Source organism: Crinia signifera, chromosome 4 (genome assembly GCF_055691185.1).
Source record: "Crinia signifera chromosome 4, ASM5569118v1, whole genome shotgun sequence".
NCBI classification, from domain to species: Eukaryota; Metazoa; Chordata; class Amphibia; order Anura; family Myobatrachidae; genus Crinia; species Crinia signifera.
Genome location: NC_139220.1, coordinates 237,191,385 through 237,210,028, shown reverse-complemented (window position 1 = coordinate 237,210,028; position 18,644 = coordinate 237,191,385). Strand labels below are relative to the sequence as shown.

At 41.3% G+C, this 18,644-nt stretch overlaps 1 protein-coding gene across 4 annotated transcripts in view; it reads left to right on the top strand.

The window, feature by feature from the left end:
• Positions 1-17,294, top strand: part of CRTC3 (CREB regulated transcription coactivator 3) — a 110,480-nt gene extending 93,186 nt beyond the window's left edge. For all 4 annotated transcript variants that reach the window (XM_083184034.1, XM_083184036.1, XM_083184035.1 and 1 more), the window contains 5 exons: positions 961-1,259; positions 1,614-1,799; positions 3,983-4,063; positions 9,594-9,798; positions 10,590-17,294. In XM_083184034.1, the coding sequence (XP_083040160.1) occupies positions 961-1,259; positions 1,614-1,799; positions 3,983-4,063; positions 9,594-9,798; positions 10,590-10,798 (980 nt within the window). In that variant the 3' untranslated portion in view covers positions 10,799-17,294. The remainder of the gene's footprint in view (positions 1-960; positions 1,260-1,613; positions 1,800-3,982; positions 4,064-9,593; positions 9,799-10,589) is intronic.
• The last annotated feature ends 1,350 nt before the right edge of the window (positions 17,295-18,644 follow it).

Sequence of the window (18,644 nt, the reverse complement as noted above, 5' to 3'; positions counted from 1 at the left end):
CCTCAATAGAACTCCCATTTTAGTAACTCAGTCGCACGCAGATTAACTTCTTACAACAGCATCCTAGTCGCATTGCATTACAATTAAGATGTGCTTTTTTGGGGGAATAAAAGCGCCCAATGCTAGAAGTGTCTGACGCGACATAGCGTGCTAAGTGGGGCTTTTTGTCATGACTGTGGTAAAGTTGGCTTTTCAGTGCTGTTTCCAGTGCTGACCTTGCAGCAAAGCAGATAAGAAAATGGTAATTGCATCTGCAATCTGTTTTTTGGAGTGTGGATACAGTATGCTCCAAAGCTGATTTGAAATAAATGTGATACATTGATGCTAACGGGCAAGCAAGCCGTAGGGGCTGAGCTAAAGCAGGCTAAAGGGTGAGCCAGGAATAGTAGTGATAATAAAAGAAAACACACATGGAGAGCTTTCCACTTTCAATAGGGTCTTTGTACCATACAGCCCACTCTCTGACTTCAAAATGCAAGCGTTCAAGTTCCAGCAAGCAGTTCCTGATAATGCTGCCATTATATGGCTGTGAATAGGGACTTGTCTGTAGGAAATTCAGATCTTTCTAATTCCTATCATCCTAAAATCCCAGTATAAATGACTTGGTTATTTTAAAGGTTTTCTTTGGACTTGAGACTTCAGTAATAAACTGTATAGAGATTACTGTATGATAGCATATAACAGGTGCATGGCTATTGAAATAACAGAACTTCTCCATACTGGCCGGGCTATAGCCAGATGAAATAACACTGCAGGTATTCTAGGAACAAGTGAGTTCTAGAATAACTGTTACCACTGTTCTACTTCTAATGTATCTCCATCCTGGCTGTGTGCCTGAAACTGCAAGATATTACTCTCCTGCTGGGCTTTCTAGACGCCAATGCAATGATTATGCCTTGACTACAAAGCGGAGACTGTTTGTTAATGCTACTGTACTTTGTTTTTTGCTTTTCTTGACAGGTTTGCAGAACACTCGCAGCAATCCATCCATTCAAGCAACACTGAACAACAGCTCTATGGCATCTTCTGTAAATAACCACGGACCTCCGTCTGGCCGATCCAACCCATCACTTCACCCGTCTCTTCGACTGGCCTCCCTCAGCAATCCCTCTCTCCCGACGGCTGCACTTGGCAGCTCACCTAGGCGCAGGCACACTCCGGTTAGCCCGCTAACTTTGACGCCGGGCAGCGATTCAAATCGGTGTATGAGTGGCCAGTTTTCACCCACCAGCCCAATGAACATGCTAACAAATGCACAGGTAACGTCTACCGATCAGATACATAGGTAGTTTTTTTGGGATTTAAAAAAAAAAATGCACAAAAGTGTTTTTATTTTACACCAAGTTCTCGTACTGTGTATATACTGTAGGAAATAATGTTGCTACGACATGTTAAGTCAATTCTTTTTTTTACTGTAGCATTTTAATAGACCTATCCAATATACTGTATATGACTCTCTCAAGTTTTTCTTCGTTTTTACGTAAACCTATTGTGCATGATGGATGGTAGCTGGGAATAACAGATCCATACAAGGGAATCTTGGTTACACTAATGCTGTATGTACCCTTATTTGAAGATGTAAATAGTCTTTACAGTCGGTTTTATTTTGCTAGGGTGTCAATATGGACAGGAATCCTCTTTCTCTCCCTCCACTTGAGCCTCCTCCGCCTTATCCTTTATACCAAGACCAGTCGCAGCATCCGCTTCAACATAATTCGCAGCAAGTGCACGATGAATCCCAAAACATGCAGCCTCCCTCTCCTGTGCCCTGCCCTCCTCTGGACCTAAACTTGGCTAACGTGAGTATTATTCTGTAGGGGTAGAGAAGTAGCCAGGCTCATCCATCCTGAGATGCGTCTGCTTTGCGATATGGATGGAGCGACTAGTGTGCCCACGAAAGAGGCGTATGCCATTCATTACCATGGGGAGGGGCACCGATGAGCATGGTCACGTCTGTCTATGTAGCTATTACTTCCCTGCATTCACAGTATACCGAAGCAAGTCAATTATTTACACATTGTGGTTGGGTTATCTACAGTAATAGTCAAACTGCGAACGTCTGGTCATTTCCCTGATGCACATGGCTCTGTGGGGGAGATGTACTAAGCCATGAAAAGAGGTCAAGTAACCAAACTGCGGTGTTGATTGGTAGTTTCTTACTCTAGGGTTTAGTACACCCCTTCCCCCATGTTGAGTAGGTGGAGCCACAACTTGCAGCACAGTCATTTTGTTCTGCATCGTACAGTACAATTTATTTCCTAATAAAAAAACTTCCTTAATCTGTTCTGTAGATCCACGAATATGAGACCACAGCGAGCACTGAGACTTGATCTAGAGAAATAAGGCTTTCATCAATTAGAAATGAGCATAAACGTAGACAGATTGCTCTTAATGTGATATTATAGCATACTGCAGTGACATGTGTGGCCTGTGGACTGTTTCATTTCATTTGATTATAAATGTTCAGTTTGACACCTGTGTGACTACATTATACTATTAGGGTATGTGGATATATTCCTGCCTTTGTCAAAAGCTAAGGAGCAGGGCCACCCAGTATTATGTTCCTGCCGGCCTGTTCTCTGTGCTCTGTATTCCCCGGAGTGTCCTACAATATTAACAAACCATAAATTCCTAAGCAAAATCTATGTGAGGCCACAGATTATGTATGTACTCTGAGTCTGTCTCTGCAGTGTGGTGGTAAAGCAGATTGATGTGTCGTTTTAACATTAAAGTTATTCAAAAATGCTCATATTATGATCATTTGGCTTTAAAAGTAGACCTCTAATCCCACTTTAATTGGGGTTCTATGTTTTTATTTATTTTCGTTATTGTATTTTTAAATTGCTGATTCCCTCTTCCAATGTCCATGTGGCACACTGTGTGGCAATGGCAGTATGTAGAGTCTTAGTATATGATGGAGTCCATGCAAAAGTTATGGGCAGAGTTAACATTGGGCCTGATTCAGTAAGTCCCGCAGAAGTGCAAAAATCGTTTTTTGACTATTTTTGCACTTCTGCACATGCGCTGCTGCCGAAGCATGCATGAACAAAGCGTAAATTGCAGTTGCATCCTGGAAAGATGCGATTGCATTTTCATTGTCAGTAGGGGGCAGCAAAGCAGCATTGGGAGGGTGTAGTGTGGACAACAAAGTCATGTCTAGTCCATTTTTCTGGTGGTTTGTGGCGGCTTTGTGATGTCACAATCAGGCGCTGTGAGACAGAAATGGTGGCCCTGCGCCTGCCTTCGCAACTAGGCTATGCAGGCAGGGGGCTACCATAAAAAATGCTATCACATTTCTGTAATGTGATTGCAATTAAATTGTAATCGCATCACGGGGAAGGACTAAATATGATGCGTGACCTTGCCCTGTGTTAGATCGCCCTGTACTATAGACATGTTTTATCAAGTAAAAAGGGTTGTCCCCTGCCTATGCTGTCTGGCTGCAAAGGCAGGCCACAATTTTTGGGCTAACAGTGGCTCAGTGTAACGTCTCGCAGCAACCCTGAAAACGGTCTGGACAGGCCTGCGTTGTCCAGACCACGCCCTTCCCAACAACTCCTGCCAACACTGAAGCTGCTGCACTTTAAGCCTTCGTGCATGCGAGGTGCATTTTCTGCACATGTGAAGAAGTGTGAAAATCACCTAATAGCGATTTTGGCAATTCAGTGTTTAAAAATATATATAGTGCCTGGGGCTCTAAATCGGTTAGAAGCTGTATGTTAGACGATGGCCTATATATTTTACCTTCACATTGGGGAAAGAAGCCAGGGACCTCTTACACCAGTACACCAGACGACTTTGTGGGCCTATCTAGTCTGCATGTCTGCAGTCTAGCCTATCTAGGTGCAAGTCTGACTCCTAACATGAATGTTTCTCCTTATTAGCAATGAAAACATTACCGTCCTATTTGCCAGCCACACAAAGACGGACTTCCCTCTAATTTTGTGTATTGTAATATTTGCTTCTTATTTCTTTTTAATAGAACTCTCTCAGCAGCTTCTTTGCTGATGCCTTCTTTGATCAGCAACAACACACGAGACAGGGGAAATACCTTTGGCAGCAGGTCAGTGTTATTGCTCATTATTATTATAGTTCATTTTGTAGTAATGATTTAGTATTACCTACATTATTATAAATGGCTTTTGGGCTGAGCATGTTTAGTTACCTCTCCCAGTTGACTTATGATTTTCCAGATCAGGTTGATACGAATGGAAGAAGAGACAGACAGCGGCACTCTGGGAAATTTTCAAAAGTGGTGTATTTCAGCAAAAAAGCATACCAACGTTTTGGGGTATATGTCACCCCTTTGTCAAAGGGGTGACATATACCCCGAAACGTTGGTATGCTTTTTTGCTGAAATACACCACTTTTGAAAATTTCCCAGCGTGCCGCTGTCTGTCTCTTCTTCCATTCATATATATATATATATATATATAGATATATATATAGATATATATATAGATATATACTGTATATATATATATATATATATATATATATATATATGTATGTATTGCAATCATCCCGTTCTTTTTCCTCCCTGTTGTACAAAAAGACAGAGCCTGATTCAGCACTACACGCTGAATCAAATGTCAGGAATCTGCTCAGGCCCCCTGCTGTACATGTGCAGAGCATGTCCTGTGTGATTGACAGGCAGAGAAGGCAGTGCCCTGCGATGGCCAGCCTGAGTAAGCTGAGGCTTACTCAGCTGGCCATTTGCAACAATGCACCATTGGTTGCTATGTTGATCCCAGGCTACGACTTCAGTCACATTATGGAGGTGCTTGACACCTCTTCCTGCGTTTTTAGTGGACTGGTTTGCAAAGTTGCTTGTGTGTAGATCTACAAATCTGTCCAGTGCTGAATCAGGCCCAGAGTTGATTAATCCTGTGCATTTTTGCACACTGGTGTATTTATGGCATAGTGGACCTTATTCGGGTTCCTTTCGTATCGGCCGTTCTTCGCACGGGGACAGATGTTTGGTGCATGCACAGCTGCATTTCTGCATATGTGCATATGCCAGGTGACTCGCAAAGGTGCGAATTCACATCCAGGCGAGTTAACCAGAATATCTCCCAGTGTGTTTGCATTAGCATGCTAGATATGGGTTTATGTAGAGCTGCACAGAATCAGTACTTGTCCTAGAACTGGTTTACAGCCTGTGCTGCCTTCAGCTACAGTACATGTCATTAGAACTCTGTACCGTACATACTGTAGCAGTTTTTTTTTTTTCATCCATATTTGTATATGTAATATTACACTTAATTTACATTGCATCACCGGTACTCTAAAAGGTAACTATAGGAACTTGACATATATATATATATCAGCGTATCTCCAGATACAAGGAAACAGAGTCCCAAGCAAAAGAAGACAGGAGGCGGCACTCTCAAACAACGTGATGAACTGTATTCAAATCATAGCAAACGTGAAAAACAAAGTCAGCTTAAATGTCGACAAGTTTCGAGGCATTGCGCCCCTTCCTCAGGACAACTGACCAGGCTAAGAAGCAAACGTGCAGTGCAGAACTAACAAGAATACATATTACTAGTGCCTTTAAATAAAGAAGCATACTTACGTGACACGCTGTGTAGCGCTGTGCGGCGGGTCTGACCTCCGATGGCTTGTTCACGTGATGAGTGACGTCAGACTGTAGTCACGGCAACCACCTGGCGTCTGACCCGGCGCTCAGACGGTGTCTGTGGGGGGACAAAGTGATTAGATGCGCAAAGCAAGAATGATTAGATGCGCAAAGCAACATACAAAAACGAGCGCATTGTATTGAAAGTGCTAAGTGCTTAAAGTGCACAGGCTGTAGGAACCTGCTGTGTGGTCCACGCTGTGCTTCACCCCAAATGGATGCCCTTGTTGTCTAACTCCTGAGGAAGGTCCTTTATGGACTGAAACGCTAACGTTGAGTACCCTTCTTTTTACATTTGATGTTTATGTGAATACAAATACACAGCTTTTTATTTTGCATCAAACAGTCTGGAGAGTGTGTCTTTTTGGTCTTTATATATATATATATATATATATATATGTCCGAAACTGTGAACACTGATAGCATTATCTGTACAAGGAAAGCAGCCTTATATGGAACATACCAAACATGCATAAATCAGGCTTTATGTACATATCCTAAGAGAACAGGGTGCTTCTTGGTTCTGTTTGTTGTGCACTTAATCCGTGGCTTATGATAGTGTGGAAGGCTCACGTACAACAGAAATTGGAACGCTATTAACAGACTAACAGCTTAAAAATATATATGACCATCAAAACAATATACCTTTTTATAGGGGTTATAGAAGTTATCTTAGCAGGAATGTAAGTTACCAGGCACATGGACGCCCTGCGGCTTATTCGCAGTTGCCAGGAGTCCATTTTGCAGGTGGTTCTTGTGATGTTACGCACTGCGCACGCTCTGTAGCTGAGCAGCACCTGGCATCTTTGTCTTACGCAGCTCTACCACTTGTCCTCTTACAGCTGATTGGGTATTATTGTCAGTGGCATTGATACACCCTAACCTTGCTGCCTGATTCCAACGCTTTCATAAGTGACCAATGAATATTTTACATGCATTGGTACTTATGTAGTAGCCGGGCGCCCAATTAGCATACGTACGCTAGCTTAGGGAAATCGCATCTCATGGGCCTGTTTTATGGGACGTGTGATGCGATTTTCCTATGTAATTTATTGGTACTTGTTTCCTAGCACGGCGCCCACGATATTAAGTTGTATGACATCGAATCGCATCGATTTTAAATTGTATAAGCCCCTATACGATTTTTAATTGTATAAGCACCCTAATGGGTGCTAACAATGTTAAATGCACCCCCACTATCAACGCCAACCCGAAGTGTGGCGAGCGCAGCGGTACGCGTCCTCCGACCTTTTTTCATACCCCCACTATACACGTAGGCATGGAGTTGATTTTATATAGTGAGGGGACGCGTATTACTTTACATGTATTCTGCGTCCCCTTGAGGGGCTCACTGTGCTCGCCAGGCTTTGGGCTCGCTGCGCTCGCCACACTATATAAAATGAACTCCACGCTTTTAGTGGGGGTGCTTTTAACATTGTAAGCACCCATTACGGTGCTTATACAATTTATTATCTTATAGGGGGCACATTTAACATTGAAAACACCCATTAGGGTGCTTATACAATTTTAAATCGTATACCATTGTATATGCCATACAATGCGATGGTATACAATTTAAAATTGTATACCATCGGCTGCCATCGTGTAACATCGCATACCATTGTATGCCTTATGGTCTGCGATGCGATGGGCGCCGTGCTAGGAAACAAGTACCAATTTATTCACTGCTCTCTTGGCCGGGTGGATCGCATCGTACCTCCCGCAAAATTTCATGCGATTTTATAGGGTGCGATGCCATTACATTAGCTATACACTTGTATGACTTACGAAGCGTGGCGGAACGCGTCCTCCCTACCTTTTCATACCCCCACTATTCACGTTGGCATGGAGTTGAATTTATATAGTGTGGCAAGCAATGTTCCCTCTAATTTTACGAAGGCTGTGTGCGGCTAAAGATTTTGGCTGTGCAACTTTGGAATGAAACTTACATTTTTGTGCGTCACTTATATTTAACTGGAAAATGATGTTCAGCATTTGTGTTAACTTTACTTCAAAATCATATTAAACATTTAAACATTCAAAATACAGTACACAATGTAGTTAATGGGTGAAACACACATGAATTGAGTCCACAACTGCAAAAAGGGACCACTGCTGCTTTGTGCGCTCAGTTGTAATGTCTGTGCGCATGCTCGTCAAGGTGTGTGCGCTGCACGTGCGCACAGCTTAGAGGGAACACTGGTGGCGAGCGCAGCAAGCCACCGAGCCCGAAGCGTGGCAAACGGTCGCGGATTACTTTACATGTATTCCTCTTCCCCTCGCTGCGCTCGCCACACTATATAAAATCAACTCCACGCCAATGTGGATGGTGGGGGTATGAAAAGGTCAGGTTGTAGCATTCCGCCGCCCCTTGTGAAGCTCGCTGCGCTCGCCACGCTTCGGGGGTGGGGGGTGCCTAAAACCTCATTGTATGTCATACAAGTGTATAGATAATGTAATGGCATCGCACCCTATAAAATCGCATGCGATTTTGCTGGAGATGTGATGTGATCCGCCAGGGCCAAGAGAGCAGCGACTAAAATAGGAAAATCGCATCGAAAGGCCCATGCGATGCGATTTTTCTTACGCAGAATAGCCTACTAAGCAAATTGCTTAGTGGGTGCCCGGCTACTACATAAGTACCCATGCATTCTATCTAGACTACAATTTCAGCAATATGGAAGTTAAATCTGTACAATACATGATTTACAAATAGTAATATAGGGAATGGCAAGCAGCCCCTAGAGACCAGTTTTTCATTCAATAAACCATCGGTCCGGGAATTTATGCTGGATCCCATGTGTTATCTCCTGATTACCACACACTTAAAATGAGTTATAATTGGATCACTAAATACAGTAGTACTATTGGGCCAAAAGGCCGGTTTTGATGGTACAGTAAAATACTGCATGTAATACGATATCGATCGGTGTTTTACTCCCACTCAGACCATTGAGTACAATGGAGACATCACTTTTACTATACAGTACTGCTAATGGTGTTTTATTTTAACAAAGCGTTTTCAGAACAAAGCACCAACGCTGCTGTGCTGGTGTTTGATTGGACACTTAATTTGCTTTCTCTTCCTACTGCTCAGCTGCTTTTTTTTCTACAAAATAATAATCTTAAAGTCTCATGGGTTCAGAGATATATAATACCGATCTATACAAGTGTCTGTATCTAAATCAGGCCCCCACCATCTTTGAAAGTTTGGGATGATATATAGTCTAGCAGGGCTGGACTGGCTCACAGAGGTTTTGGGGAAATCCCCGGTGGACCCACTACCTGTGCCCCCACCTCTACCTCTAGGGGTCAGATTTCAGACTATCCACTCAAAATATACATTGTTAATTAGAGGGTCTGTTACCTGGTGGAATAACTTGGGTGTTTGGTATGCTTCTATAAAAACTACACCAAGAGACTCTATATACATTTCTAAAGGGGCTCAGACCATGCACTCTCAAATGCTTGTACTCAATTATACTGTAATTGTGAACATGTGTTTTATTGTTGTATACTGTGATTTGAATGGATGTAGAAACTTAATTTTGTTGCATTGGGGTAATGACAATAAAGTTTAATCCCACCTCTCAAATAATTGGCCAAGCCTCTGTTATGGCTGGCCACACCTGTTTTTTTTTTTTTTGGGGGGGGGGGGGGGGGGGGGGGGGGGGGGGGGGGGGGGGGGGGCCTTATTCCCTTAAGCATGGGCCCGGATAACTTATTTCACCAGGCTGGCACCTTTGTTTTCCAGTACAGCACTACTGTAATAGTATTTTATGACTACAAACTGTTGAATTAACTAGGGTATGGGACTAGAAAGGTCATTCAAAATAGCTGTTGCCAAGTGTATATTCCTCACTTGTCTTATTGTGTAGCTCGTAATATTACATTTAAACGGATCTATCTTTAAAAACTGTCACTGGATTAAGCGTTCTCTGTTTCTATTCAGCAAGAGCAGTATGATATGTATGGAAGTCCAAGCAGTTCCCTTCCCAACAATGCCCTGTTTGATCCAAACATGAACCTCCAGTACTCTCAGGCATCCATGATGGGACTAGGAGGGAGTCATGGAAATCTCCAAGATCCCTTCCAGATGAGGCCAAACTACTTGTATTCAAACTACGGGGGAAGTGTTCCAAACATTATCTTAACAGGTCAGAAATTACTTTGTACAGTTGAATGTTAATGTTCTTCGGGGGCTTGCCCCCTATGCTCCTCTAAATGTCACACCTCAAGGATTCATATACTGAGTCTGCATCATGTACTGTGCAGAATTACTATAACTATTGTTTACTTAGAAGAATCTCATCAGACCGAGCCCCAGACTCGGGGGTAAATTTACTAAGCTGGGAGTTCTTTAGAAGATGGGATTCTATCTATTATCTTCTAGAAGGCCCTAAATATATAAGAATTAGAATCTGATAGTTGCTATGGGCAACATCCTATATTCAATAGACTTCCCATCTTGGTAAATTTAAACGCAAGTCCATTCCCTATAATAAATGAGTTAAGTAACGGTCTGGATAAAACGATTTTATGGTAAATCTGAATTAAATTTATTTTAAAATAAATATTGGGTACTTATGTAATATCTGGGCTCCCGTTTTTCTTATGAGACCGCGTCCCCTCGCCACGCTTCGGGCACGGTGGCTCGCTGCGCTCGCCACACTATATAAAATCAACTCCATGCGTAGGTGGATAGTAGGGGTATGAAAAAATGGGGTGCGTTTAACATGGGAGCCCAGATAATACATAAGTACCAAATATTGTATTGTTTGTAAGTAATGAGTTAGTTTCAGTAATCTATTAAAACATATACACTTGCAAGTACAAATTGGTACGGACGCTGCACATCAGATTGTTCAGGAAAGTGCATTTGGTCTGTATAAGGGTTCTGTGTATATAATGGCACTCATATACTGTACATTGTCCTTTTTCTTTAAAGATGATTCCAGCAACAGTTTATCGAAGGACATTGGTAATGCGGTTGCCGGAGTTTCTGAGCTGGGCTTTGATGCAGATAATACATTTCAGTTGGATGATGAGCTGAAACTTGGACCTCTGAGTTTGGATGGTTTGAGCATGTTAAGTGACCCTGACATGGTCTTGCCCGACCCTTCAATAGAGGACAGCTTCCGTTCTGACAAGCTGTGATCCACACTCCTAGTTGGAGTGCAGACTGCTTCAGTTATTTTGTCTACAAACAGAAGACACTTAAATCTCTTTGTTCCAGGCTTGTTTGGACACAGAGCAGTTGAAATTGCTTAACGAATCTTTTGACATTTGAATGTTGGGCCAAGTAGAAATAAAAACTTTCCGAAGAAAGTTTAAAAGGATATCTGAAAAGAGACTGCTTTAAACCAAGCCAGTAATTGGTGTCTTGTAGATAAGCACACAAGATTCTCTGTGAACGAACTTGGATAGAGGAACTGCATTTCTACGTATATATATATATTTTGTTGTTGTTTTTATGGTGATGTGCCATTGCTGTACTATTTTTCTACCCACTTATGCTTATGGTCCATCGAGAAAGCATTTTTGGAAGCTATACTAAGTAGCGAAGGATTTATGATGACATATTTTTTAATGAATAGTTTCATTATGTAAAAAAAAAAAGACAAAAAAACAACAGAAAAAAAATACCCATTGATAGAATTATTAAAAGAAAATCCATGTTATAGTAACTGAAACCACTGACCTCAATACTTGCTGATGAACACTTGTCAGGTTTGTACTCTGAATTTTTTTTTGACACTTTTCTGGTTGAGATCTGGCATAAAACTATACCAAATTAAATATAAGATAGCAAAGTAATAGTGCCTTAATGCTAGCCACTTTCTCTAGACTGTGTATTCAGAAGAATGGGTTCTATTCATTCACTATGTACCAGTGTTCTCAGTGAAGTTTGAGGCATTAGTGTCTCACGCTTTCGTTAGTTTACTAGTTCTAGTGAATTGAGAATATAAATGTTGATGCAGCCCACGGAATGTACCATGCTGGGAGCTGGATCAAATACACAGACTGGGCTGACAGCTCAGTCAGTGGTAATCAAACCTTTTATACATTTCTTCAAATACGTAATGACGCAGGTAACACAGATACGCAGTAGCAACCAAAAAGCAGATATGACATTATTATTCTAACTTTCCCAGCTAGAGCGCTTCGTACAATGACCACGTTTAAAGCTGCATTTAACAGATACAGGGCCAGATGCACTAAGCTTCAAAATTGATATAATGGAGAGTGATAAACAGCCAGCCAATCAGCTGCTACCTGACACTTTTAAAACACAGTCTGTGACATGGCAGGCAGGAGCTGATTGGCAGGTTGTTTATCACTCTCCATTTTATCACTTTTGAAGCTTAGTGCATCTGGCCCACAGTATGTATCTATTCATAAAGGTATGAATCAGGTAGAAGTGATAACCGTGTAATATGTACTGGCTGAACTTATAATACAAACTATAACTTTCAACTGGGCTCACATTTCTAGAATCATGGTAAAAATGTAATCAAGTCAATGAGGCAGAAGGCCAGATGTATCCAGCTTTAAAAAGTAATAAAATGGAGAGTGATAAACAACGAGCCTATCGGTTTTGAAGCTTGAAATATCTGTCCCTGGATGGTTTAATGTCTAATGAATAATCTAGCATTTTTGTTGATCAAAGTCAGTGTGCAGTATTCAATGTGTTTTTTCACCATGTGCAGAGAATCCTGTTTAGGATTCGCTGCACATTCGCAGGGTTCCGGATGGCTGCAGCATTCGCTGCCAGCCCTCCCTGTCACCCTATTCAACGCCGCAGGGGCTCACTGCCCCTGACGGCAAATTTATTTTGCCGCAGGGAGCCAGGGGACAGTGGCAGGCAGGGAGATGTAAGCCTCCCTGCCTGCCCCAGAATTTGTGGATGAGAAGGAGGGCTCCCGGGGACACAGGCAGCAGAAGCTGCCCCCCGGAGAGCTGACAGGGGTAGGGAGGCGCTTCACTGGTCCCGCTCGTAATATGCCGGGACCAGTGTGGAGTGAATATATGAATATTTAATGAGCGGCTCCTGTCCCCTGCTGGTGATTTGTGTAAAAAAAAAAATTAGATATAAATGTTCTTCAAGCATATGAATGAAAATAGCATGCCCCTTCACAGAAAAACAATTCAGATTTTTTTTTTTACACCAAAAAAAAACCAACTTTATTTTAAAAGATCACTTTCCAGCACTGAATACTGGCCAGAGACTTGGGATTTAGAAACCACTCCCAATTTGAGGTAACTGTTTTGCAGTAAATGTTTATTTTCTGACCCAACTGTGCATTTCATTCTTCTCTACAGCATACTGTACGAACGTTTTTTTAGGTTAAGATTTTCAATGTTACCTTATGTCATAGAGTACATCTATTTGATGTATTGGTTGGTCTTAAATTACTTTCCTGCCTGATAAATCAGCAGTTACTTTTGTAATACCAGTAATCTTAATTTATTAAATTCGATTTTGTGCCGATTATAGCAAGTAGAGGTTGGTGATGCAGGGATTGCTCCAGTCCCCTGGTTTGCTGCTAGTGCTGTAGCATGAACAGAGGATCTGCTACATAGTGCAGTACCCAAATGTTTAGTCAGGGGGCGTGGTGAGTCCCGTCGCTAACAATTTTGAGTAGCGCAGCTTTATTCGGAACACATGAAGTGGATCAGTCATTTCTATGAATTTTAAATATATTGCTACAATATAAATCATAGTTTTAATCTATTGATAACTGAGGAGCACTGGGTACATTTATATGTCCTGTTCAGCTGTGTAATCTGTAAGATTATACTGCTGGATGTGAGTTAGACTTCCATTGCAGCCTCTAATGCTTTGAGAGCTGGCCTATCGTAAAGGATATATCATGAATAGTGCAATTTGACATGTATATCACAAATGTGTTTTAACCTAATCCATCAGGTCACATCTTCATGATGGATATCTGCTCTTGACAGCTATAACCTCTATGGGATTCAGCCCGTTTGTGCTGTTTGCAACGCGTCACTGAAGTTGCCTTTGCCTGTAACCCAGAAAGAATAGATGGATATTGCTAACTTCAGCAAGTGTCATTATTTTAATCAAATACAACCACTCTGTTAAGTTATTTTTTTATTTATTGGCAAAACGATATACACATTAGTCTCTACACGGAGCCGTAATCTAAGCCTACTACCGAGTCCTTCCAGAAAATAGATTTGCACTACACAGTAGCACTAACCGAAGTCCTATGCAGTCAGTGTGTCCATTCACAGCTATCGCTATGGAAGGGTCTCCAGAAAATATTGTAAGTAAATGGGTATCAAGCAATTAATTATCTAAGAAAAAAATAAGATTGTTCTATGTCAGCAAAAGCCCCCTCCCCCTACACTCATGATTCATGTTTATTTTGGCATGAATTCCCAAATGGCGCTTTGCCATTTTCAGCAGTGCCTTAGAGGACTCTCTGTTATGGCTATACGGAAATGATGCAGTGTGCAAAAGGCATCATTTCAACCTTTTGCCCTAATGAAACTTAGCACCTGAAGTGTCTTGTGAAATTTGTTTCTTACAATGTTGTGCTCTATCCTTCTTCTGGGATCATATGCAGAATGATCCTTTCAGTGCAGTCCCTATGCGTAGGTGTGTTCCCAATGGAAGTAATTTTTTTTTTTTTTTTAAGTAAAGCTGTACAAATATATATCTACACTAGCAACAGGAATAGGCTTTTGTGGGACATTACTAGGAGAGTAATTGTTTATCCTTTCATCTTAATCATTTGCTGTCTCCTACTTAAGGAGTGTTGACAAATTATTTCAAAGATATGCAAGACAACAACCAAGTCAGCTGATCAGGTGTATGAACCACCCTCTGTAATATAGCATTGATGTTAAAGAAGTAATCCATTCATAGAACTTGTTATTTTATTTTTCGTGTATACTGGTACTGGAACATGACATTTTTGTACATATATATATAAAATATAATTTCCAATGTGGACACTGATGATGAAAACCATCATCCGCAGCAATTAGTAGGAGGTTTTACAGAGTCAGTTGGGTTTTTTTCAGATATACTGTAGATCCAGATGTGTCCTCATACATTATAGCTCCAAAGATAGCGCCTCCGCACCAGTTCCTGTGTGACTCTTGATAATGCCAGGTGTGTCTCTTTGCATATTTTTACCCAAATGTGTCTTAACGCCCATACGCACAGGGCGATTCCAGGGCTATTTCTAAGCGATCTGACCAGATCGGTTAGAATTAAGCATTGATCACTTTGTGTGTATATCCCCCGGTGAGGGGAATGTGTGTTTCTGTGCTTTGTCTTCGCCTGACTATATTTGCATGAAGTCAAAATCTAGTCAGATCACCAGTGTTCACACCAAAGAACACTGGTCTGCACAGATCGCTCCGCACACATCACTGGTGCACAGCATGTGTGCCAGCGATCTCCGTGCTGCTCAGCACAGGGCCCCTGTCCCCTGTGTGTACAGGGCTTTAGACTCAATGCGATGCAACTAGGAGGCACCTTTTTTCCAAGCCAAGTTCCCTTGTGCTCTGTATAAGGACTTGGGGGCAGATTTATTAAACTCGTTGAAGTGATAGTGTCTGGTTTTTATCACCGGCCAATCAGCTCCTAACTGTGAAGTTATGCTGCTTTCACACCGTAAAACCGGTTTAGACCCGGTATTTCAAATGTTTGTTAAAACGTGTCAGAGCAGGTTTAACCCCTTTCACACCGCATGTAAATACCGGGTCTAAAGCAGATTTGCGGTGTGAAAGCAGCATGATGAGAGGCAGGGAGGAGATAATCCCAGGAATGCAGGCTATAAATGGAGACCAGTCACAAGCTGCGGGATACTGGGACTGTGCTAAGGGTAAGGCTAGGGTAGGGGGTCTGAGCGTCAGCTGGTCCCGCTCTGAGCGGACCAGTGCAGTGCATATTTAATGAGCAGGACCGCTCATTACATATGCGCATATGTAATGAGTGGCTCGTTACATATGTAATGAATGGTCCCGCTCATTAAATATGCATTGCGCTGGTCCCACTCATTAATTATGCACGGAGCGGCACCAATAGTGCTCATTGCTTTCTGGGTACCGTTTCAGACCCGTTCAGACAGCAAAAAAAACGGGTAGGTAAATTCACTCTGGACCTTTCAGACCACACATATTACCGCTTTCAAACGGTAAAAAACACAAATACTGGGTAATAAGTGCAGTCTGAAAATGGTATTACAGGCTTGGTTTGAAAAATGACAGGTAGGAGCTGATTGGCCAGTGATAAAAGCCAGACGCTTTGTCACTCCACCGAGCTTAATAAATCTACCCCGAGTCACATACAAGTGTTAGATATAAAATGGAACCGAACAGTCTCCTGATGCCCTGTTGATATCGCATTGTAGCATAAGATACATTTTTCATGGGACCTGGCAGCTCACTTGCTCTAGGTGTCTCAGTCACGTCTTCATATATTATTTAAGACACCCACTATCCTTGTTGCTCTGATTTAATGGCATGTCTGTGTTAGCAATCATTGTCCAAAATGTTTGTAAGATAATTTTAGAGAAAGAAAGTATAAATAAAGTTATATTTGTTGTTTAGAATTCAGGATACAATATTTTATAAGTTTACTGCCAAGCAGATTTTAAAAACAGAGATTTTCAATGTTTTATTCATTTATAGAATATAATGGTTTTCCTCTTCTCTGTAATGTGGAAGTAGTAGTAAAATAGGGAGAGGGCATCAAGCAGGGAGATGAGCTCACTGCCAGAGTTACCACTACAGTACGTCTCTTAGCAGCAGAGGGGATGAGTCTTGCCTTTTACATCACTCACCTTGTCATCTACAAACACTTTTTCAAGCGCAAGACGGCCCCTTTAAGGAGAGGACCACGAACCAACTGGTCATCATCCGAGTAAAAAGGGATTTGTGGTGTTTAAGTTATGCCTTCCTTGATGTATGCTTCATTTAGATACGATGACAACAATATGTGCATTTGCCGTTGCACTTATTAAAATGTGTTTTTAAAAGAAGTTTTATTGTAAAGATTTTGTATTGTTATGAAGAATATTTAGTAGTTCAATATATCATATTGTAATAATTTATCTTTAAAGTTGTTGGTCATTGGTATAAGATTTGTCCATAATTAAGCAATGGAATGATACATTCTTAGTCTTCATTTCCATGACGCAAGAGTTATTTATGCTTATTTTTTTTATTTTTTATTTAGTACATATCCTACATTAACCAGTTCTTTGCCAAGTGGATTAAAGGACTGCGATATCTGGTAGTAAAGGCTTTCGTGAACCTTGTGCGGTGATAACTAGTGTGTAAGTTTCTATCTTGTACACATTAGCCGTCCTTGACATTTTCCAGTTATGACTGCTACACTGAGCTATTTTGGCTTCTTCTGAATTAACATAATCTATTGGATACTTCTTAACAGCATGGATGTAGTCTCTTAGTTCAGTAGAACCATTTTGTATCCACGTTCTGTTGCATTGATTGTTATTGAAGTTATTTGCCTTTATGTAGTATGTGTTACCTTGTATCATTGTTGACCTGTTTTGATCTTCTTGTAAACAGATATCCGGAGAATTATTCATAGGTTACATTTGCACTTTTTACCTGTCCTCAAATAAAATGACAAATAGGACTAAAATGCAGCCATATGTCAAATATATTTGCTCCAAAAAGGCTATTTAGTGGGCTTGTCAACCTTCAGAATATTGTCACTTTGATGTTGATTTATCAATGAGTTTTTTACCATATGCACCAAGTTTTTAAAGCCTGTTGAATATGATAAAACTCATTGATAAATCCGCTTTGTGTGTCTTGCTTTGGGAGATCGAATCCTGTGTAATGCTATATAAAGCATTTCACTCAGTCACCTTTGCGTTGACTCTATCAGTATTCATTAGATCACAGGTTCTTAAACTCTGTCCTCAGGTTCCCACACAGTTCATGTTTTCCACATCACCTGGGCATTTCAAAAATGTGACAGTTGGTCACACACAGTGCTCCTGCCATGTGACCTGGAAATCATGAACTGTGTGGGGTCCTGAAGAAGTTGTGGTTTATGGATTCACCAAGAACTTGGTGACCAGCTGAATATAACAGGATGTGGTCGATAGGTCGAACACTATTGGTCAACACCTGGTCAAAAGTTAGACACAAGGAAAAGGTTGACGTGAAAAAAAAAAAGGTTTCTTTCATTCTTAACGATCCACTTGGACATGGAGGGAGAATATAATAGCGTGCCAAGCGCAGCGAGTCATAACGCCCGAATCGCTCTCCTTACAAAGTGACGGGGTACATTTATACAGTGTTCATGTCAACTTATTTCGACAGACACCAAAAAAACATGAATAACTCATGTCGATCTTTTTCATGTCAACTTATTGCTTGTGCCGACCTTTTGATCATGTTGACCTAGTGCATGTCAACCCTTTTCATGGGTCGCCCTTTTAACTGTTGACCAATAGTGGTCGACCTAATGACTGTCGACCCTATGACCCATACCTAAATAATACTGTACCTGAAATATCTACCAGGCAGGTGTCATGTACGCTTCAACATTTAATATCTTAGTTCCTGCACATTTATGTCAGCCCAGTGTCTGCCAGTATGTCAAAAAAATATATATATATAATAATTCATGCACAAAATTCCAAAATCAGGATTTTGGTTATGTGTAACCCACAGTCGGCACTCCCTTGTTATTTGCTAATTAGAAAATAAGAGCAAGGTTAGGGGATATTTGTTACAGCTATACATATTGCCGTTGTTCCATCTCTTTCCATGGAGTGTTTCTGGCCCCATCACCTACTGTAGCCAATACAATTGCCCAACTCTGTATTGTGTCCACTGCTTTACTCCACATGAATAGAAACTGTGAGCCAAACAGATTGTTTTTGCTGTAAATAACTGGTTAGTTCCTCTAATCTGTAGAAATCTATGGGGTATGTTTAATGCCAAACGGGCGAGCTATGATGGTGAGCAGTGCCTATTG